Source organism: Mirounga angustirostris, unplaced genomic scaffold (assembly GCF_029215605.1).
Source record: "Mirounga angustirostris isolate CCGP_5_RB_7025 unplaced genomic scaffold, mMirAng1.0.hap1 SCAF_16, whole genome shotgun sequence".
Classification (NCBI taxonomy): domain Eukaryota; kingdom Metazoa; phylum Chordata; class Mammalia; order Carnivora; family Phocidae; genus Mirounga; species Mirounga angustirostris.
In genome coordinates this window covers 11,942,445-11,964,318 of record NW_026991724.1, presented here as the reverse complement: position 1 = coordinate 11,964,318, position 21,874 = coordinate 11,942,445, and the positions used below count along the sequence as shown (strand labels likewise).

The window sequence follows — 21,874 nt, the reverse complement described above, 5'->3', positions numbered from 1 at the left end:
TTCCCCCACGCCGACACGCGATGCTCCGACACCAGCTGGCTGCCCTAAGATTCAGCTCAATTCTGACGCTATCCACTTAGAGATCACATCAGATTCCACAGGTTAAAGTTTCAGTCCTAAGCCCCTTGGGGGTTTTTATGAAGGCTTCAGTACATTGGCCCGATTGATCACATCGCTGACGACTGGTGATTGAACTCATCTCCAGGCTCTCGCCTCTTCCCAAAGTGGGACTCAAAATTCCAACCCTCTAGTCCCCTGGTTGGCTCCATTGGCAACCAGCCCCCATCCTTAGGAGAGTTCCAAAAGTCAGCTCATTAACATAACAAGAGACATCTTTACCCCTCTAACCACTTAGTAAATTCCAAGGATGTTAGTAGCCGCCAGAAATGGGGACAAAACCCAAATACACATTATTATAAATCACAACATTACAGCCCATCCCCCCTTCAGACATGGATCCCTTACAGCCGAACAGTCTTAAAAGTCAGAGGTTACTGGCATATTACAGAATCCCATTCAGTCACTCTTAACTGTCCTGTCCATCACATCCTGTGAAAAGGTCTCCTCTGGTGAGGCCACTCAGATTCGCAGGCTACCATTCAGTCCTGTCGGGTTTCCAAAGCAGGAGAGGTCTCGAGGACACATGTACCCTTTCATGCATCTGGGGTGGTGCAGTTAAGAGACCGTATCGCCTCTTGCTTGGAACCTCTTTCAAGATGTTCATGTATTATTTGATTTCCCATCACATAACCCATGTATTCAATCCTTTACCCATAGCTAGTATTTTTTCCTTCTCTCCATTTATCCCCCAATTCCTCCCCCTCTGGAAGGGACATTAGCTTTGGCCACTGCGCTGATCTCGACTGCAAGCAGCTTTCCGAACAGGATGTTGTCCATTCATCATGAAACTGCCCATCGTAAACCAAGCAGCTCTTTGTTGGCCAGATGAGAGCTGTTCCTAGAGGCCCATCCACGTTATTCTGGAACTCTCCTGGGCACGGCCTTCCTTACTAGACTGTTTCTCTGACATCACTCAAAACATTAGGAGTATCTCAGTTTTCACGATTATTTTACATCCTGGAAACCCTCTCAATCAGTGCCCAATAGCAGGCTAATAATTGTCGCTCAAATGGTGTACGCCGGCCAGCAACATCCTCTAACTGGGAACTTTCTGGTCCAAAACCCCCCAGTCACTGCTGGGAGGCTGTCTCGAGCACGCTATCAAATCACAGCTTGGCTTCCTATGTGCCCCACAAAGCAAAGTCCAAAAACACAAAGTCACACCATAAAGATACAACCAGGGGTAGGAAGTTAATGAAACCGACATGAAATCGGTCCGAGCACCAGAGGCTGAGATGAGGCCCCCTCGAGTGGTCCGAGTCCAGCTCTGGACACTCACTGCTTATTTCCTTCAACAGTGGAGCAGCTCGGTTATGTTCAGAGGTCCATTGGGCAGAGCCTTCGGTGACAGCGGCCTTTCTAATGTGGTCGGACATGAAACGGTCAGCGTCCTCCCTTTTTAAAGAGGTGTCATCAGCCTTGGGCCTCTGCAGGTCTCCTGGTGCCAGTGATCATGCTCTCGCGGTTCTTCCAGGTTCACATGGCCTCACGGGTTAGCAGTCCTTAGTCCTCCCAGTCTGTGCTGGCTTCGGTGGTATCTGGCCATGGGTCCAGTGCCCTTGGGCTGCTTGTGTCCCTGCTTGACCTGACGGACTCCACCTTGCTCTCTACCGAGGTGCTCATGGGCTTTTGCCCTAAGCCCCAGTCTGCAGGAGTACACGTGGCAGACGATTCCACAGTCCCATGAGCCTGGGGATCACAAGGGTCCAAAGGCTCTGAGAAAGCGCCCACCTTCTGTGATTCAGACATGGCCGGTTTTGTTCAGGGGCCCGCCCAAATACAGTTTTCTTGTGGGTAGTCTTAGAGATGGGAGTTAGCAAAATTCCCAGATATGGAGTACACATTTTCCAAAATCCAATGAACTAACCAAACACTAGCATCCTGTTTGGTCCCAGGGATGGGCAGTGATGGCTATTTTTAGTTGCTGGCATGATATTCTGAGTGGCCCCTGCCCAGGTTATTCCTGCAAATTTCACCGCTTGAGACCCTTGGACCTGGATTTATCAACCAGAACCAGTTGGTCATGGGCATTGTCATCCCATTCAAATCAGCCCCAGCCTGATCTTCATTTTTCCAGTCTGTCATAAGGTCATTAATGCAGCATATTATTACTCTCGACACCTGCGTCAAGGATGAATCCCTCCTGACCACATTATTGACAGTAGCTGGTGAGTTCAGATAACCAAAGGCAGCATAGCAAACAAAAAGCGAGATCCTTCCTGCATGAAGGCAGACTGCGGTGGGCTCCTCCCCAAGATAAGAAAGCCTTTGCCAGATCAGTCACTGAGGACCAGACTCCTTGAGCCGGCTGTGTTTTTTCTCCTTTTCTTCTTTCTTTCTCCCTTCTCTTCCTTCTCTCTTTCTCCCTTCTCTTCCTTCTTTCTCCCTTCTCTTCCTTCTCTCTTTCTCCCTTCTCTTCCTTCTCTCTTTCTCCCTTCTCTTCCTTCTCTCTTTCTCCCTTCTCTTCCTTCTCTCTTTCTCCCTTCTCTTCCTTCTCTCTTTCTCCCTTCTCTTCCTTCTCTTTCTCCCTTCTCTTCCTTCTCTTTCTCCCTTCTCTTCCTTCTCTCTTTCTCCCTTCTCTTCCTTCTCTTTCTCCCTTCTCTTCCTTCCTTCTCTTCCTTCTCTTTCTCTTCCTTCTCTTTCTTCTTTTTCTTTCTTTCTTTCTTTTTCTTTTTCTTCCTCTTTCTTCCTTTTTTTCTTTCTCCTTCTTCTTTCTTTAAGATTTTATTTTTAAGTCATCTCTACAACAACGTGGGGCTTGAACTCACAACCCTGAGATCAAGAGTCAAGAGTCATGTGCTCTGCTCCGTGGACTGAGCCAGCCAGGTGCCCCAAGCCTGTTGTCGCTTCCGCACAGCTGGAGCCGCTGAGGCTGAGGGCAGCACAAATTTATTTAGTCCTCGGTGGTTTACTGTTGGTGGCCATGAGCCATCACTGCTCCCACAGGGCACACGGGGCTACCGTGCTGAGATTTTGTGGACTCGGGTTTCTGGCATGTCAGTAACCAAAGTGGTAATCTCCTCTCGTTCACCTGGTATTCAATTAACCACCTATGTTGGCTCAGGCAGTTCTAGTGCTTTCTGTTGGGCATCTCCAATTAACACTGGCCTGAGGGTGGACTCACATGCCTTCTGTATCAGCCCAGAGAAGCAATCCCCACTTGGACATAATATCCACCCCATAAACTCAGGTAAACAAGATGCCACCACCTTACATAAAGTCTGTTCAAAAAGAAAATCCCAATTTTCATCCCAACTTTCCCCTTCATCCCATCTAAGGCTGCATCTCCATAGCCTCCCGATCTAACCTCGGCTCCTGTCAAGACTTCACCAGCAGGTTTTGGAATCACAGTGCATGGGCTCCTGCACCAAGGAGTCCCCGAAAAGGCTCTTCTCCCTGCCTTACCCCAGCACATCTGAGAAGACTTCTTGAACTGTTGTTCAGTTTTTAACAGTGAAGTTACATGGGCAGAAGTGGCCCCCTCCATCCCATCTGGGTAACAGGCTGAAGATCCCAGTTATCCTAAAGCCAATCCCACAGAGCTTGCCTACGCTCTATCAGCTGTTTCATGTGGGGTGTCCCACCTGGTGTTTATAAGGGGAGTGAGCAGTCCCCCTTCTCAGGATAGACACACCTCACAGGGGCTTTTATCCAGTCCGCCCAAGAGGCTCTTCCCTCGGCAATAACCTCTTGTGTGTCTGGATCGGGGGCAGCCATGTCAATTCAGCCCTCGTGACACCACCTCCCGGGGGGGGGGGGGGCATCAGACTCCTGTTGGAGGAGATCATTGAGAGGACAGGACCACCTACTGACCCACAAACTAGGCCCTGTCAGTCAGAAACTCCTGACCCCTCCCCCTGACCTTGGAATCTATGTCCCGCCCCCCCCACCCCCCGTCCCTGTAGGAGGAGCCCCTGGAAGGATGCGGCCTTGAGTGATTAATGTGTTTTGAGGCCATCTGGACAGGATACACGACTGAACCCCACTAAGGCCTCCCTAGGAACCAGTAAGGTTCTGGTGGGCGGGTGTGGAGATCTGCTCCTGGTGCAACTGCCCAAGAGAGCCTTCATGGCCATCCCCTTGCTCATGAAACCTGCCGCCTGCCAGGCTACGGTGGCCCACCTCTCCTTGCAGTCTCTCCTTGCCCTCCCTGCATGGAGGCCGGTATCAAATTTCACCCAGAGAGCTCCTGAGGTTGTAAACCACCAATTCCAGAGGTTAAGGGTTCAATCCCACAGATTGCCTGTGCACCCCACCCCCATTTCAGACACCAGTCACCACGTCAGGTTTCTACCTGGGCTTCTGACCAACTGGCCATCAATCAGAGCCCTCCCTTGTGTTCAATTCATTTGCTAGGGCAGCTCACAGAATTCAAGAAACCGATTTACTCACTAGGTTACCATCTTATTATAAAAGGATGTAAGTTGGGAACAGCCAGAGGGAAGAGATGCAGAGGGCAGGGTACATGGGAAAAGTGCACAGAGATTCCATGCTCTCCAGGGGGCCCCACTCTTCTGAATCCTCATCTGTTCAACAACCCTGAACCTCTCCCAACCTTGACCTTCTGGGCTTTTGTGGAGGCTTCATTACATAGGCACGACTGATTAAATCATCGCCCACTGGTGATTGAACCCCATCTCCAGCTCCTCTCCGGGCCCCAAAGGTCAGGGGGTGTGACTCAAAGTGCCAACTCTCTAATCACAAAGTTGGCTCCACTGGAAACCCGCCCCCCATCCTTAAATGGGTTCCAAAAGTCACCCGATTAACCTAACAAAAGACACCTCTCCTGCTCTCACCACTTAGGACATCGCAAAGGTTTTAGGTGCTCTGTGCCGGCGACAGGGACAAAGACCAGGTATATGTATTTACTATAAATCACAGTATCACAAATGGGCTTATCACTGACAGGACCATAGTGACCCAAATGACCCCTTCTTCATTTCCAACCCTGAGGAAGCTCACTTGACCCAGAGTGGAGAGAAATTCTTTTTGCAAGGTCCTCCCCCTAGTTACAGGGCACGGCTACTACATTTTACTGGGATTGCTAAAACCGTCCACAAGGCCCTGGAGGGCACTGACATGGTTACTGGACACCGAGGAGATTTCCACCCCAGACACCCAGACACTTCAGACTCATGCCCCTCCCCTCCAACAAATTTCCTTCAATAGAAAAGGCTGCCCGCTCCCTCCCCAGGAAACCCGTGGTCCAACTTTGCCCATTAAGGTAAACAGGTAAACCTTTCTTGGGAGTTATGAAAACTCGGGGTTCCTGTCTACTTGCTCTCTGGACAGCCATTCTCTAAACTCCAGGCCCTGAAACTAGCATTCTCCCAGCTACAGCCCCCCTCTGCTGTCCACCCTCTTGCCACACACTTGCCCTGTGACCCCGAGCCCGTCCTGGCTACTCCCTCTGCCCCCTTCAATAACCTCCAGGATTGGCAGTCACCTAAGCACCTACCCTACAAAACTAGCAGCCCCCCAGCGCCTGTCCCACTTCCCAGAGAGAATCGCCCCTATACCACCTGGTGGCCCACCGAGAATAAAAATATGCAGTCCGTTTTGGCCCTATGAGACACCAGCGTCCAAGTCAACGTCATCCTAGGAAATCCCTGTAAGTTCTCTGAAGGGAAGTCCTTCTACCTACAAGGCATTGCCAGTGAAACCATCAAGGATATACAGACGCATTCAGATGTAACTATTAGGACAGTGACCTCAGCTTCTTCTGGAGGCGCTCCCCTGGCTCGCTCTTTCCAGCTGTGGGTGCATTGTCACCACCCCGGCATATAGAACAAACCCAAGCTCTTGGCCTTCCTGATGGGACTCACCACGTGGATGCCGGGGACTCTTCCTCACCTCGGGAGGACAGCACTCCCGAACACGGAATTACACCAGCCCTGAAAGCCAAGGCCCTGTTATTAAAGCTGTGACGACAGGAGTCAGGAAGCCCACCCTCCGCCGTTGTAATGGCCCCACGTGGCCGACAGTCAAGCCAGTCACTGATGATACCACCTCACCATGGACTGAGGCTCCCCTAAGGCTCGGATTCCCATTCTCACAGAACCGACTGAGCACATACGATGGACACAAGGAGCGTCCTTCGTGGTCACTCATGTCCTAATGTGTTGTTTGTTGCCCCACAGAGGAATTCCAGGCCCAGTCTGGTTTCACTTTGGAAGGGCTACTTTTATGCAGTTCCCAGAGGGATTTATTTTTTCATTTTTTAGACAGTGAGTGGGTCATGGGGAAAAACAGAGGGAGAGGGAGAGAGGGAATCTTAAGCAGACTCCACACCCAACGTGGAGCCTGACATGGGGCTCGATCTCATGACCCTGAGACCATGACCTGAGCCGAAATCAAGAGTCGGACCCTTACCTGACTGAGCCACCCAGGTGCCCCTACAATTCCATGTAACCTCTGCCACCAGGATTTCAATGCCCTACGGTAAAAAGTCTTGTTTGGGGCACTTCCCTGATGACGTTACGCTGAGGGGTCCCCCCGGGGAGGCGGTCCCAGCAGATTCGCACGCCTGCACCGGCCACCGACACCACACGGGGTCCAAGGCCCAGCCTCAGTCGTCGCGTCTCCGGGCATCACCTGGTTCTCTAAGGACTGAGAAATTCCCCCAACCATCAGACGGGCATCACTCGCCCTTAAACCACCCACCACACTCCAACAGGCCCCACACCTACGCAGCCTCCTCATGTTCTAGAGGACACGTTCTCCAGCCCTCACGAGCCCTTCGCCCTCCGTACGCAACCACACGCGTGTCTGCCGCCTTCCACGGAGCCAGGCCCAGCGGTGCCCTCTGCAGCTGCCCAGCACGCAGGCCAGCCCCCTCACCGGTAGTCCCCCAGCTCTGCGTTCCCACGCAGGTCCTTGGCACAGCGGACTACGCCCCCTGGAGTCTCTGGAGCAGCCACGAGACCACCTGGCTTCCCACGGGCTTGCGGCCTAAGCGCCCTCCCCCAGCCCCATATGCGCCCCCCGAGCACCAGCTTCCGGAATCCTACTGGGCTCTTTGAGGGACCAAGGCCCTACCCGGCGCCCACCCAGTACTGCCCCGAGAACAAGCTCTCGTACTGGCTGAGGTTAGAGACGCCGGCCCGCAGAAGCTTGGCACAGCCCCTGAGGCCCCCTTGTGGAGGGGGGCCTTCGGGAGAGGGCTGACCTGGCGTCCAAGGCCTTTCCCTTGCCCGAGAGCCCTGAGGAAGTGAGACGGACACCCTGCTTCCTCCTGCTGCCGCCGCCCCCTGGGGGAGCCCCTCGGCCGTCTGTGGCGGACAGGAGTCTTCTTCACCGATGGCGGTACCACGGTCCGTCACACCAAGCAGCTCCGGGGGGCCGTGGCAGCCTCTAGTCCTGGAGGGGGCTCCGGCCCAGCGAGTGGGCGGAACTTGCAGCTGTTGGCCTCGCCCTTGAGGAGGTGGCGACACGGGGCCTTCTGCAGGTCCACACTGTCCCCGACTCCTGGGCTTTGGCTAACGACCTTGCGGTTTGGTCTGACCAACAGCCAAGGGACAGTTTTCTCCCCAGAGGGCAAGTGCATCTGGGGCACCCACACGGGGAAGGACTGAGCAGAGGCCCCACTTCCCATCACAGTCACACACACTAACCGTCCACCCGAGGCCACTCTCAGCCATACCTCGGACCCCCTCGCTCCAGCCAACACCCACCCTTCCCAGCCGCTGGTGAGGGGCCCACCCAAGCTCAGGTGGCAGGGGGATTCGTGCCTGAACAAGCCGGGCTCGGGCTCTGGACTCTTTCTCTCCACAGCTGCAGCCAAGCTTGGGACACACAAGTGCATTCTCTGCTCCCCAACGAGACCATGGATACCATGCGGCTGGGTACACAGCCCTGGGGAGACCCACCGCACGCCTGCCGACAGACGGACTTTCCTTGGCCCCTGGCGCCCTCTGCTGGGCCTTCCAGATAGGCCCGCGCCATCACCGATGCTTCCCCGGAGACTCCCCTCTGGGACCCTCACCCAGAGCTCCTCCTCAAAGCAGGGCGTCTCCTTCCTTGTTAGCCACCTGACAGGGCAGACTCTGACCAGGGTGCCCATCTACCTGTCCGGAGACTCAGCAGTGGACTCTCCAACACAGTGCTCCTGGGAACTCACATTTGGCTACCACCCCCAGGCGGCTGGCTCCTTCAAGAGACTCCCCTTCGGTTCCTTTCAGGCAAGTGACCCCTGAAACGGATCAAAGTCTTGCCCAGACCCTCCTCTTGCTTGCTTCTTGCCCCCCCGGAACTTCACGCCCCACATACCCCACTCACCAATTGTTTCAGAGACCCCCCCCAACGAATTCCACTTTTTGTCATCTCTGGCAATCCTCAAGCTCCCACCCTCCAGGATAGTGTCCTTTTTACTTTATCCTGATTCCACCCCTCGCTTCTGTAGGATTTTCCCAGCAGCGCACCATCTACTCCACACTGGTGAGCTCATCGGGGCCGACAGCCCAATGTGAGGCCCCCCATCCCTTATTCCCCTCCCCTCCCAGGTCAGGAGCCCATCGAGTTAGTGGGAGATCACTTCCTTGGGAGGCCTGACCATGGTGGGGACACTCCAAAAGGAGCCACCTCCCTGCCGGCTGCTCTCCCCAAATATAGTGGCAGTGAGGGCTGGTTCATGCCGCTAAAATCCCTGCTGGGTTCCAGGCAGTAGAAACCCTCTCCCGGGGACCCACAGGGGCATGGTTTGGGTATCCAAGAGGGAGAGAAACGCTCTGCTTGGGAGACATGAGCCATACTCAGGAGTGAGAGCACCACGTGAAAGCTGCAAGGCATGGCCTTCCCCCCACTAGACGAGATAATCCACCTCAGCTGCTGAGAGCTCTGTACCCAGCAGTCAGTCAACAAACAGCTGGGCCCTGGGGAACCGACCCAGCTCGTCCAACGCTGCGCTCTACGGCTGTGGCTGATCTTCAGGCCGTGTACGGCCTGGGGGTTAGGGTTACTGGTAGACCCCTGGGCTTCACCCTCACACCGACATAATGCTGGGAAAGTACCGCTCCAGCCCGTGATTGCATGACAGGATGGAAAAGCCGGGAACATTGGAGAGCCCAGTTGGTGGGGCTCAGGCCAGCATGCCATGCATGTGGGTGGCAAAGGGCCTGAATCTCTTTTTGGACAGTGTCCCCTTGCAAGCCATGTCTAAAGGATATTCACGAGCCCCCCCCCCCCGTCCCATTTCTGCACAGCACGTGGGGCTGCAAGCTAACTGGCCATAATACCGTGTGTCAGAGACCTTGCCGACAGCCCAAGATGTTAAGGTAGTCCACAATACTGCCTACATCTTTGAAGAGACTCCCAGGGCCTCGGAGATCACCAAGCTACTTTCACAGCTGGACTCGCAGTTTGGGGCCGTGGCTACGTGCTGGATTTCAGACTAGTGCCTGCGTAATCATTACAGGATTTGCTACTATAATCTTAATTCGATGTGTAATTCCTTGGTAAAACGTGCTCTACCTGACTTTTAAGCCACCTGCTACGGATGCTGCTCATGTCGTCCCCAGGGGCTCCCGGGCCTCGCAGCACAGACTGACCACGGGTTCGGTTGTAGGCCAGCGTCTTACTAGACTTGCTGATCTCCAGGGCATCCGCTTCCAGAACGGTTATCTCAAATAAACCCGCCGCCAGACTCTCTAGATGAGAAGCCAGGCTGCCCCACACCCCCAGTTTCCTTTGTTTTAGAGATCTCTGGTGGACTTGAAGAGCTCACCCTTCGACTTCATTTTTCCCTTCCGGGGCTTGCATTCCCACACTTGTTTTAAATTCACCATAAAGAGGGGGTCCTTGAAATGCCGGGCCCTGGCACCACCGGTGAGTTCCCATGGGATGTGGGAAATCCTGGGGTGAGCTCCCCGCTCTGCGAAGCAAGCCCTCCTCACAGAGTAACGACTCTTGCCCCACCAAGCCCACGATCCAGATGCGAGAGGAGAGGCCAGGGCCCGACAGGTGGTCTCCAACGGCAGGGCATCCCAGGTGCCCCGGGGGAGTGCAGAGCAGGGGGCGCACCTGTTCCTGGTTGCGGCAAAGGAGGCCTGCTGCAATTCGCAGGTGCCCAGAACGCCAGACTGGGGGAGGCAGCTCAGCCTGCCGGTCATCGTCCTTGATTTCCTTTGACCGCACAGACTGAGCCGGGCCCCTGGTAGCGCTCCCGCTGTCCTGCCCCAGGGCTGTGGGCCGGAGGACTCGGCCTCCCCATCCGCGAAGGGCAGGACCCCGGAGGCCACCGGTTAGGGTAACTGCGTCCACGTAGCCCAGTTCCCTGGGGTCCCAGCACATGGCCCCTGCCCGCCGCGGCCTCTCTCATCCGCACATTCTCTCGGGCTTTGCTGCGTGGCCTCATCTCCCGAGCCTTCCCGTGGAACAGCCAGCCCCTGGGCCTTCTGCCTTACGGGGCGCATTCCCCCTCCGGTGCCTACTTCTGCACCTTCTAACCCCTGTCCCCACCCCCCCGGACACACATTTCTGCCTCATCCACTGTGGCCCACGGCTGCTTTCCGGGCTTCTGGGAGCCATCCTGGCAGCCCGGGGCGCCGTCCCCCGGGGGCCTGGCCAGGGGCCCAAAGCTGTACCCCGGAGGAGTGCTCCCGAATCACTGCAGTCTCCCTCCTCCAGGGCGAGGTTCTGCCGCCCTTGACCCAGCCCCCACGGCCCTGCAGCACTTGCCAGCTGCGTCCTAGCGCACCTTTGGGGTACAGGTTCCGTCATCACTTACCAGACCTGCCACAGCATCATGGCCAGAAGGGGAGGTGGGGCTGACACCGGGAGCCTACTGCCCTGCAGGGCCCTGACCTCCCGGCAGGCCTGTGTCGGCTGAGGTCAGCCTCAGAACCGGGCTGCGCTGTGAGTCAGTCCTGGCCCCGGGAAGGGAGCGCGCCCTCCGAGCTCCCAACAAGGCACACCGGCTTTCACAGCAACCTTCTAATTGCCTGAGAATCGCTCTCAGCTTTTTCTTTTCTTTCCCCAAAAACTTAATTGGGCTTAGCAACAGCCACGCCATTTCACGGTCCTTATGGTTTCGCCCTCCCGCCAGGTTTTTCAAACTCCTGATATAGGGACCCCCCTGGTGAATTATCTTCCACCAGAATACTGCCCAATTCGTCAACGGTAAACATTTTAACAACTTGTTTGTTACCTTGTGCTGGGGCAGAGGCCAGGGGTCCTCACTGCCACTCAGCAGCCCCTGGTCCAGCTCCAGAACCCCACCCTGCACCTGCTTCCGGAGCCCATTCCTAGCTGAAGCTCCGCATAAAGGAAGCTTATCAGAGGGTGCTGCCTACCTGGTCCAGGAAGGACGGGACGCAGCGCTGGGCACAGGGACAAGGTGGGCTTCACCACTACCCTCACTGTAGGTGAAGAGATCGGGCCTTTACAAACCCCCTGACCAATCAGGGCTGTTGGCTGCCCAGAAAGGAGGCATGGCCTTGCTCTCGATGATTCTCTTCAGCTGAGGAAATCCCTAGAGAGGCCTGAGAGCGGAGGGCGGCCTGCCGACAACTTCCACTCCTAGCACTTGGGGTGTCCACAGTCCCTATATAAGCCGTCCCAGGATCCAGCAGGCTGTGGGTTCCAATGCGGGCTGATGGGTGGCCAGTGACTAGTGTGACACTGTCCCGATGTGAATGGAGAACATTCTCGTCTGATCAATTCAGACGTTTCAGTTAGGTAGGAAGCAAGTTCACCTGCGTCCGGGCAGAGAGAAGGTGGGGAGCATGCATCGTGTCAAACATACCTATTGGAATAAGAAAACGCAGCAGCGGATCCCGTCCTCCAGAGGCTCTGTTTGCAGACGGGGACCGACTCCTAGTTCAACCGTGGAGTGTTTGCTTAATTGTACTTAACTGATTGTAAAAATGTATATTTGGAACGTGGATATGTAAATCAACATTTTCAATTGTAATTTTTATGAACCTTAACGCGGATCAAGTATTCCTTTTGAAAATTTAGCATCTTACTTGAGATGTGCTGTAGATGCAAGTTACACACTGGATTTCAGAGACCACATATGAGAAAAAGAATGTAAAATATACCATTAATAATTTTAAAACATTGATTACATGCGGAAATGATAATATGTGCATATACTGGCTTAAATAAAATATAGTAATGAAATCAAATCACCTATTTCTTTTCACTTTTTTAGTAAGGCTACCAGGTAATGCACAATCACTTATTTGGCTCACCTTCTATTTTGCACCAAATGAGTCAGAAGGAAGTCGGAGGCAAGGCACAGCCATGCGGTTCTCAAACTGGCCACTAGGTGGCAGCCTTAACCCAGGATTGCGATTTTCAAGCTCCAGGAGGCAGCCTCCCCCAAGATCAATCTTCAGGGAAATCTAGAGGAAAATACGGAGATAGAAAAGTGGGAGAAAGACTTGGGAGAGGAAAGGACGTTCTGAACCGCGGGTTGTGTGTGGCCACGGCTGTGACCAATGGCAGGAGGCTGTGGGCTCCGCTCTGGGAGAATAAAGTAGAGGTGCATTGTCCGAATTCTGTCTGTTCCTTCCCCAACTCCAGTGCTTTGGGGCAGTGGGTACCTGCCCCGGGCCCACCTATGACAGCTAGTGCAGATGTCCTTGGATAAATGGGTCGTGCAGAAACTCTGTGCTGGTGAGGAGCTGAGGAGGACAGAAAGACCACCTCCATGGCCCCCCTCAACCCCCTCTGGGGGCAGCTGCTCCTTGGGGACCGAGCACCAGCGTAGCCCAGAGCAGCCTCCTGGTAGGAAGGGCAGAGATGAGCTGTGCTTGTGTACCTGGGGCTCATCCACTGCTTCTGGGTCCTAAGCTCAAGGGACTGACCCCTACCAGCAGCTTTGGCGTCTCCCCATGTGTGTGGGAGGACCCGGTTCTCCATGCCCCATTCTCCGAAACAATGAGAATTCTGAGGACCTCAGCTCCTTCAAAAGATATCCACAAACGGGAATTACAGATTCCACTGGAAACAGATATGAGGGGGGAAAAAATGGACCGAGACTTAAAATAGGCCTAAACACCATACTAAACAAGGTAAGATCATTTGCCAGCAATACCAAATTAGAACAAGACACTAGAAAAAGAAGAGCCAGGTAGAAATGATAGGCATGAAAACCACAGTGATTGAAGAACATAATAGAAGGCTCAATAGAAGTAAGACAGTTGAGAAATTGTGGGGCGCCTGGGTGACTCAGTCGCTTAAGTGTCTGACTCTTGATTTTGGCTCAGGTCATGATCTCAGGGTCGTGGGATCGAGCTTTGCGTGGGGCTATCCATGCTGGGCGTGGAGCCTGCCTAAGATTCTCTCTCTCCCACTGCCTCTCCCCCAATGCCCCCCCATCCCCCGCACTAAATAAATAAATAAATAATCAGTTTTTTAAAAAGAAATTGACGGGTTAGAAGGTAGGTTAAGAAACTCTCTTGGAAGAAACAGCAAATGAAAAGAAATAGGGAGGCTAGAAGAGGAAATGCCCCAGTGCCTAGAAAACAGGGGTCCCAGAAAACGAGATGAAGAAAAAGCAGAAACGGATACAACTCTCTGGGCGAAGAAACTATGGAGATAGATTCCTCAGGTTGAAGGAAAAATAAAAAAAAAACTTAGATTGGAAAAACTCAAGGGTGCAACCGTAGGATTCCATTTGTATGAAGTTCCAAACGGGCAGAGCCAACCCACGTCACTGAGGTGGGCGTGGGGACTCTGCTGGGGCCGCGGAGGGGGCGTTGGAGGCTCGGTGCTGTTTCCTGGTCTGGTTGCTGTGTGAATGTGTGCTCAGAAAAATTCATCGAACTGGGGCGCCTGGCTGGCTCCGTCGGAGGAATGCGTGATTCCTGATCTTGGGGTCAAGAGTTTGAGCCCCATGTTGAGGGGTAGATTGTACTTAAAGTTAAAAAAAAAAAAGTTAATCAAACTATAAACAATTTGTGCTTTTTCTTTTATTATGTCATTCTTTGGTAAAAAGCTCACCAAAGCAGGAGAGAACACACTGCCATATAGCTCATGAGTGGAAGAAATCATGATGAAAATAGAAAAACTTAGGACGATATATTATATATCAAAATTTATGGGCTGCAATGAAAACAGTGCTTTGAGGGAAATTTAAAGCCTGAAATATTTATATTCGGAAAGAGGAAAGGCAGAAAAATGAATGAGCCAAAGAGCCAAACTAAGATGTTAGAAAATCACAAATAATAAACACAAAGAAATTAGGAGGTTAGTGTTACCCTGATACCAAAAGCAGATGAAACACTACAAAAAAGAGAATTGTAGACCAGTATGTCTCATGAATATAGAGGCGAAAGTTCTCCATAAAATACTAGCAAACCAAATCCACCGGCATACTCAAAAGATTATACAACCTGGCCAAGTGGGATTTATCCCAAGCTCGAAAGGGTTTGGAATAAGAACATAAGAACATAAGAAATGGACCAGTGGAATATACAATGTTAACAGAATGAAGAAAAACCCATATAACGATCTCAACTGACACAGAAAAAAACCTTTGACCAAATTTAACATCCTTTCATGATAAAAAGCACACAGAAAACTAAGAATACAAAAGAACTTGCTGGATGCTAAGGGGCATTGATGAAAAACACACACAGGTAATGCTGTATCCAATAGTGAAGGATTGAAAGCTTTCCCCCTAAGATCAGGAAGGAACAAGACAAAGATGCCTGCTTTCACCATTGCTGGCAAATATTGTACTGGAAATTGTGGCCAAAACAATTTAGACAAGGAAAAGAATAAAAGTCATTAAAATTGGAAAGGAAAAAGTACAGCTATCTCTATTTGCACATATCATGATCCTACATATAGAAAAATCCCAAAGAATCAACAAGTGAGCGATTCAAGCTAATAACTTCAGGAGAGTTGCAAGGTGCAAAAACAATACACCACAACATCAGTTGAGGTTCTATATACCTGTACCCTATAATACACATGAAAAGGAAATTAAGAAAGCTATTCCAGGGGTGCTGGGTGGCTCAGTTGGTTAAGCATCCGACTCTTGGCTTCGGCTCAGGTCATGATCTCAAGGTCGTGAGATCGAGCCCTACATGGGGCTCTGTGCTCAGTGTGAAGTCTGCTTGAGATTCTCTCTCTCCCTCTCCTTCTGCCCCTTCCCCCGCTCTCTCTCTTTCTATCTCTCTCAAATAAACTTTTTTTTTTTAAAAGCTATTCCATTAACAGTACCATTGAATTAATGAAATAGTACATATTTAAAGCAATTCTTTGCAAAATAGGATAAGGGCTAATAATTTTTTTAAAAAGGGAAAATAACTACAGCTGGCAAGGATGGGGAGCAATTGGAACCCTCATGCATCACTGGTGGGAAAGCAAATGGTGCATCTGTTGTGGAACACAGCCTAGAGTAGCCGGTGTCCATGTGCAGAGAGCTGCAGAAGAAAGGCCTCACCTGGGGGACAGGTGTGTGGAGGGCAGGAGCCGGGCCGCACCTTGCAGGGGGAGACCCCGCTGGCGCCGGCGCAGATCATCACATCGGTGGTCTTGCTGCCCCGGAACTTCTGGCCCTCGGCGTTGGACAGGAGGGGCAGGGCCGCCGGCTGCAGCTTGTCGGGGGTCTTGTTGGCTGCAGGGACACAGCAGGCCGGCGGGGGTCAGGGCCCCTCCCCCGCCCGCCCGCCCCACGGCGGAAGCGCTTGGGACGCTGGAGGAGGGGCCGCCGCCGGGGAAGGGGACACCCGGCCGACCCGGGCCCCGAACCACAGCTGGCCGTCGGACTCCCAGCCCGGACCCCGGGGCCAGCGGAGCACGGCCGCCGGCCCCCAGTCCGGGGAGGAGTCCGGCCTGGAAAGGGGGCAACGTGGACCTGGCTGCAAGTTCGTGAGGGCGATGCTTGCTGGTACGTAGGTGTTTCTCGGCAAGTTCGTCTTCAAGTACAGAGCGCTTAAGCTCTTTTTTTTTTTTTTTTTTAAGATTTTATCTATTTATTTGAGAGAGAGCAAAGCAGGGGGAGCAGAGGCAGAGGGAGAAGCAGGCTCTCCACTGAGCAGGGAGCCCGACACAGGGCCCAACCCCAGAACCCCGGGATCATGACCCAAGCAGAAGGCAGACGCTTAACCGACTGAGCCATCCAGGTTCCCCAAGAGGGTTTTGAATAAAGAAATGGAAAGATTTATGGCTGTGTTGCAATTTAGACAAGAAAAAAAAAAGCCACAGGGGTGCCCCCCTGGAGACTCCCGCTACTCAGGCAGCCCCAAGCACAGACACATCTCCTGGGGGGAAATGCCAGGTCCTGCTCACCGTTGTACTTGGTCCTTCCCCAGCCGGTGGTGACACACAGCAAACCAGGGGGGAATTCGTCTGTCGCCTTGGGCAGGCACACGGGGTACACGGTCTGGGAGAAGCGGGCAGGCGTGGCCAACTTCAGCAGGGTGATGTCATTTTGGACGGTCAGCATGTTGAACTTGGGGTTCTTGAAAACCTATAGGGCAGAGCCAGAACAACAAAATCAAGCCCTCGGATTCGCTGGCAATCTGCAGGTTGCAAAGAGATAAGCTCTTTCTCTGGCAGCCCGTGGAAGAAACAGACCCACAGGAGCCCGGAATGAGAATTCAGAGGGCAGTCCCATCCACCCCTGGGCTCCTGTGTCTCAAGCAGCCCAAGGGTCTTGTCCTTCCTGCTCCTGCCCCGAGCCCCTAGGCTGAGCCCCCCAGGCCAGTGGGACAGGGCTCAGGGATACCTTGGCAATCGTCAGGACCTGGATGTTCTCCTCATCTGAGCGCTGGTTAAACTCCCCAGTCATGACCAGGTGAGACGTGCTAGAGGAATCACGTGGAAGTTAAGGACTAGGAGTGGGCCCTGCTCCCTCCTCACCCCGAAACGTAGCCAGAAGCAGAGCCCTGAGCCTGCCCAGGCCTCACCTGACCCTGCAGTGGGCGGCAGTGACCACCCAGTCCTCGCTGATGAGGGAGCCCCTGTAGAAGTGGAAGCCAGTGCTGTCCTGGAGGAAGACAGACAGGTCAGTGCTGGCTGGACACCAGCAGCCCCCAACCTGGCCCCGGGTAGGCCAATAGCCCAGTGTGTCCTCCACTCAGGGGCAGAATTCCCCCCTCCCCTGCAGGGACACCTGCCAGGGCCAGGAGCCCAGGACAGCGTCCTCCCCATTGACGATCCTGGACAGGCCACTCAGCACGGGATGGATGGTGGGGACCCCGCAGTCTGGTCGGGGGGGCAGGAGGAGGGGGAAGAAGGCTGAGGCCCAGGGCCAATCTGCAAAACTAGTTTCTTCCAGGCCCGCGCAGGACCCCACACCACCCTCCTACCACCCCCAGGCAACTTCTGCTGCAGTCCTCAACCTGTAGGCATGAGGATCCCCACATGCAGCCTGCTAACCCTACTCATGCTGCCATGTTCAGGGCTTTCCTGATGAAGGAGCAGAAAACAGGCTGAGAAATCAGACTGGACTCCCAGCCTTCTTGCTGTGAGAACTCAGAGTGTCCCTGAATCTCCACTGCTCATTTACCTCAGTACACTCATTTACCTCAGTACTCAGCAAACAAGGCTCCCCTCTCAGGTCAAAACTCACCTGTTGGATGGGAGGAGTGAGATTAAAATTGGCTAATCCCAAGCGCACAGGGAATCTGGAACTAGGACGCCTTGCCCAGGCGGGTAGGAAATGGTACATTCCACCCTTGTGCCCTCGCTGAATTTTCTTTTCCAGAGATTTCAGGAACTATTCATGCATAAAGTTTATGTTTCTTAATTATTTTATTAAATAAAATAATTTGGTTCTGCCCCATACATGGGCACATGGGGAAAACAGAAAACGAGGGCTTGAGTCGTCCCAGACGCTGAGAAAAAAACAAGTGTACTTAATATGTCCGTGAGGACCTGGGGGTATTCTCGGCACCTGCGCAAGTCAAGTTAGGCTCCTGCAGCCGTCACCGCACCCCCCTGGGTAACACAGGCTAGTGCCTGCCCTGCTGCCCCTGGGTAACCCAACGCAGAGCATTCTTGCCAGAACATGTCAGCATACTAATCGCTTTCTTTGTAACAGCAAAAACAGAACTATCCCAGGATGAATTTATACAGCTGACTACAGTGATTACAGCGATGGGGCTCCGCACCAACGGGGATAAATCTAAAACATTACATGGGCGGCAAAAGGTACTTTATTATTTTATTTTTATTTTTATTTTTTTTGACAGAGACACAGCGAGAGAGGGAACACAAGCAGGGGGAGAGGGAGAAGCAGGCTTCCCGAGGAGCAGGGAGCCCAATGTGGGGCTCAATCCCAGGACCCCGGGAACACGACCCGAGCCGAAGGCAGACGCCCAACGACTGAGCCACCCAAGCGCCCCGGCACTTTATTTTTTTTAAAGTAAGCTCCGTGCCCAGCCTGAGGCTTGAACTCTCCACCCTGAGATCAAGAGTCGCAAGCTCCACCGACTGAGGCAGCCAGGTGCCCCGGGCACGTTTTAAAATTGATGTAGCGTATAATACTGTGTGTGGAAGTTTGTACGCATTTTGTATGGTATCTGTGGATTTCTAAGTATGTAGTAAATTGGTAAAAGCCCGCCCAGAAATGAGGCACAGCAAGCTCGGAATCGGGCTCACATTCCATGAGGGTCAGAGGGAGAGTGTGGCTTGAGCTGAATCTAGTTTATGTTTTATTTTATTTTTTTTTAAGATTTTTTTTTTTTATTTATTCATTCGAGACATACAGAGAGAGAGAGAGAACGTGAGCAGGGGGAGAAGCAGAGGGAGGGGGAGACCAGGCCCCCTGCTGAGCAGGAGCCCGATGCGATGCAGGGCTTGATCCCAGGACCCCGGGACCACAACCTGAGCCAAAGGCAGATGCTTAACCATCTGAGCCACCCAGGCACCCCTAGTTTATGTTTTAAAAAGAAATCCCTGAAGCAAGTCAGCAAAAAAAAAGTAATATTTGCAAAACCCTGATGGTAGGTACGTGGTTGTCATATTATTTCCTGTAGTTTTTACCATTTCTTCTTTTTTAATGGAAAATAAAGGACTTCACAAGTGCCTGGCACAATAAATAAAAATCTGAGGACGGGCACTGAGAGTCTCCTGCGACCGCTCCCCTCCTCTGCTCACAGTACCCCTGCCCGAGCCAGGCCTGGGGCCCCGGGACTCAGCGGGGCCCAGACTGGTCTCTGGCACCCTCCTGGCTCAGAGTCCAAGTGCTCAGAGAGCCCCAGAAGGACCCCTGTGCTCCCTACTGCCTCAGCTTGCCAGTCTGGGGAGAGGCCGCTGCGTGCAGGGAACGGGGTTCCAAACTCCTTCTTGGCTGGGCCCCAGGGCTCGCTCTGGACAGAGCCCCTCGTGCTCCTTCCCTGGGGCTGGATGCAGAGCCACTGGGGGCTCGGGACCCCTCTTCAGCCTGCTCCAGGCCTGGCAGGCCCACCCCTGGGGTCCCGACACTCACAACCGAAGGCAGCCTCCACAAGGGCGAAGCAGGAGAGAAGCCAGAGAAAGGCCATGTTGCTGCTCTCAGGAAGATATGGGACAACCATGCTGGGGGCCCTGCTTTTAAGTCTCCTGGGCCACCCCAAGCCCTGCCCAGCCCCTCTGGCCCTGTCCAGCTGGAGAAGCCTGAGGGCCACCCTCCCTGTTATCCAAAGACCTTGAACGGTAAGTGGGGGTCAAGCCCCTCAAACAGCCAGGGCTGGCTCTCAGCCTGGGATGCCTCAGCCCCTGGGAAAAGGGCAGCTGCTCTGAGGTCTCGTCACCCCTGAGACTTGGCAATGCTTGGCATCCCAAAGGCTCTGTGACAGGCGACGCCGGCGCCCCAGCCCGGAGCCAGGGCCCTGGAGAGCGCAGCTCTGTGCAGCCTGTAGCCAGTCCCTGGAACCAGCCGCTGCCAGGGCAATGGGGAGGAATCCCAGCTCCTAATCATAGGCAATCCCACCATGGGATTCAAAGAACCCCGGCTGTGGTCGCCGGGAGGCCTCCAGTACACTGAACGTAGGCGGCGGGGGCTCAGCAAAGCGTATTTTCAGTGCAAGATCATCTACAAGTGTTCTACAGATGTTCTGGGTCACTTGCTCTCTCTGTGTCAAATAAATAAAAATCTTTTTTAAAAAATTTAAAAAGATAAATTCACCTCAATCACCCAATTTTGAGTGTGCCGCCTGTTGTCCAGCAAGACCGTGACTGATAGAGTGGCTGTGTCCCTGGGCCCACTGAACATGGGATTCTGGGAAAGCGATGCTCACAGACTGGAGAAGTCCATGGAGAACCTCTTTGTCAGGGAAGAGGAGACCCCGGTGGCCCACGGGGTGATGCTATGGCATCACCAGTTAACACTGGCGGTGGCAGAGGCTGAAGGGCAGGTGGAAACAGGCCCTGGAGGGCAGGTAACTGTGGCACCGAGACCCTACGGGGTCAGCGGTGATGATAAATACTGGAGAGTTGAGTTGGACCAATGGTCCAGGAGCACACAAGAAGATGATAAAAACCACCAGTTATCTGGGAGATGCACATCGAAACCACAGTGAGATATAGCCCATACCCTTTAGGATGGCAAACAGAAGCCAAAACAAACAAACAAACAGAAAATAAGAATGAGAAATGATGGGCAGAAATGGGATCCCTTGCATAATGGCAGTTCCTCAAAAAATTAAAAACAGATTTACCCCATGATCGCGCAATTCCACTTCTGCATATACACCCAGAAGAATGAAAAGCAGATTCCCAAAGAGATATTTGTAGCAACATTCTTTATAGTATCTAAGACATGGGAGCAAGCCACATGTCTATCAACAGATGAACAGAGAAGCAAAATGTGGTCTACGTATAGAAGGGAATATTATTCAGCCTTAAAAAGGAAGGAAATCCCAACAGAGGCTACAACATGGACGAACCTGGAGGGTATCATGCTCAGTGAAAGAAGCCAGTCACAAAAAGGCAAACACTGTATGATCCCATTTATAGGAGGTCATTGGACAGCAAGTAGAATGATGGTTGCATGGCGCTGGTAGGGGAGACAATGGCGGGTTATAGTTTAATGGGTGCAGAGTTTCAGTGTAGCAAGATGAAGAGAGTTCTGGGCATGTTGGGGGTGGGTGTACAACACTGTGAATGCACTTACTACCACTGAGCTGTGCACGTGAAAATGGTTCAGATGGTAAATTTTATGTTATTTGCAGTTTACCACAATTTGAAAATTAAAAAAAACACACACGCAATGAGATACCACTTCACACCTACCATGATGACTATAATTTTTTAAAAGGGAAATAAGAGGCTTTGGCAAAGAATTGGAGAAACTGGAATCCTCGTACAATGCTGGACGGGATGGAAAATGGTGTAGTCTCTGTGGATATGTCCTACAACATGGATCAGCCTTGAAAGGATTATGCTCAAAGACAGAAGCCAGTCACAGTGGTCCATCTACTGCACGATTCCATTTCCATGAAACATCCATCATAGGCAAACCCATAGAGACAGGTATTAAATTCGAGGTTACCAGGGCTGGGGGAGAGGAGAATTGGAGTTATGGTTCAGTGGACACACTTGAAGTGATGAAAACGTTTTGGGAGTTGGGGGCATGGTTGTGCAACATCGGGAATGTAATTAATGCCGCTGAATTGTACACTTAAAAATGATGAAAATGACAAATTTCATATTATATATATTTTACCACAATTTTAAAAAACTAATGTAATAAACCAAAAACCATCGATTCATCCACTTTAAATGGGCGAATTATACAGTACATGATTTATACCGAAACGGCCACAGATGAGCCTGGAGCCTGATTTAGGGCTTGGAGACTTGCAGAATCTGA

The 21,874-nt window shown here is 52.6% G+C and overlaps 1 protein-coding gene across 1 annotated transcript in view; it reads right to left on the bottom strand.

Moving 5' to 3' along the window:
* Positions 1-21,874, bottom strand: part of LOC123855266 (chymotrypsinogen B-like) — a 28,338-nt gene that overhangs the window by 3,524 nt on the left and 2,940 nt on the right. The window contains exons 2-7 of the mRNA XM_064581480.1: positions 16,986-17,065; positions 16,805-16,883; positions 16,366-16,546; positions 15,518-15,691; positions 12,312-12,464; positions 11,409-11,810 (exon numbers count right to left, since the gene is read on the bottom strand). Coding sequence (XP_064437550.1) covers positions 12,448-12,464; positions 15,518-15,691; positions 16,366-16,546; positions 16,805-16,867 — 435 coding nt within the window. The 5' untranslated portion in view covers positions 16,868-16,883; positions 16,986-17,065 and the 3' untranslated portion in view covers positions 11,409-11,810; positions 12,312-12,447. The remainder of the gene's footprint in view (positions 1-11,408; positions 11,811-12,311; positions 12,465-15,517; positions 15,692-16,365; positions 16,547-16,804; positions 16,884-16,985; positions 17,066-21,874) is intronic.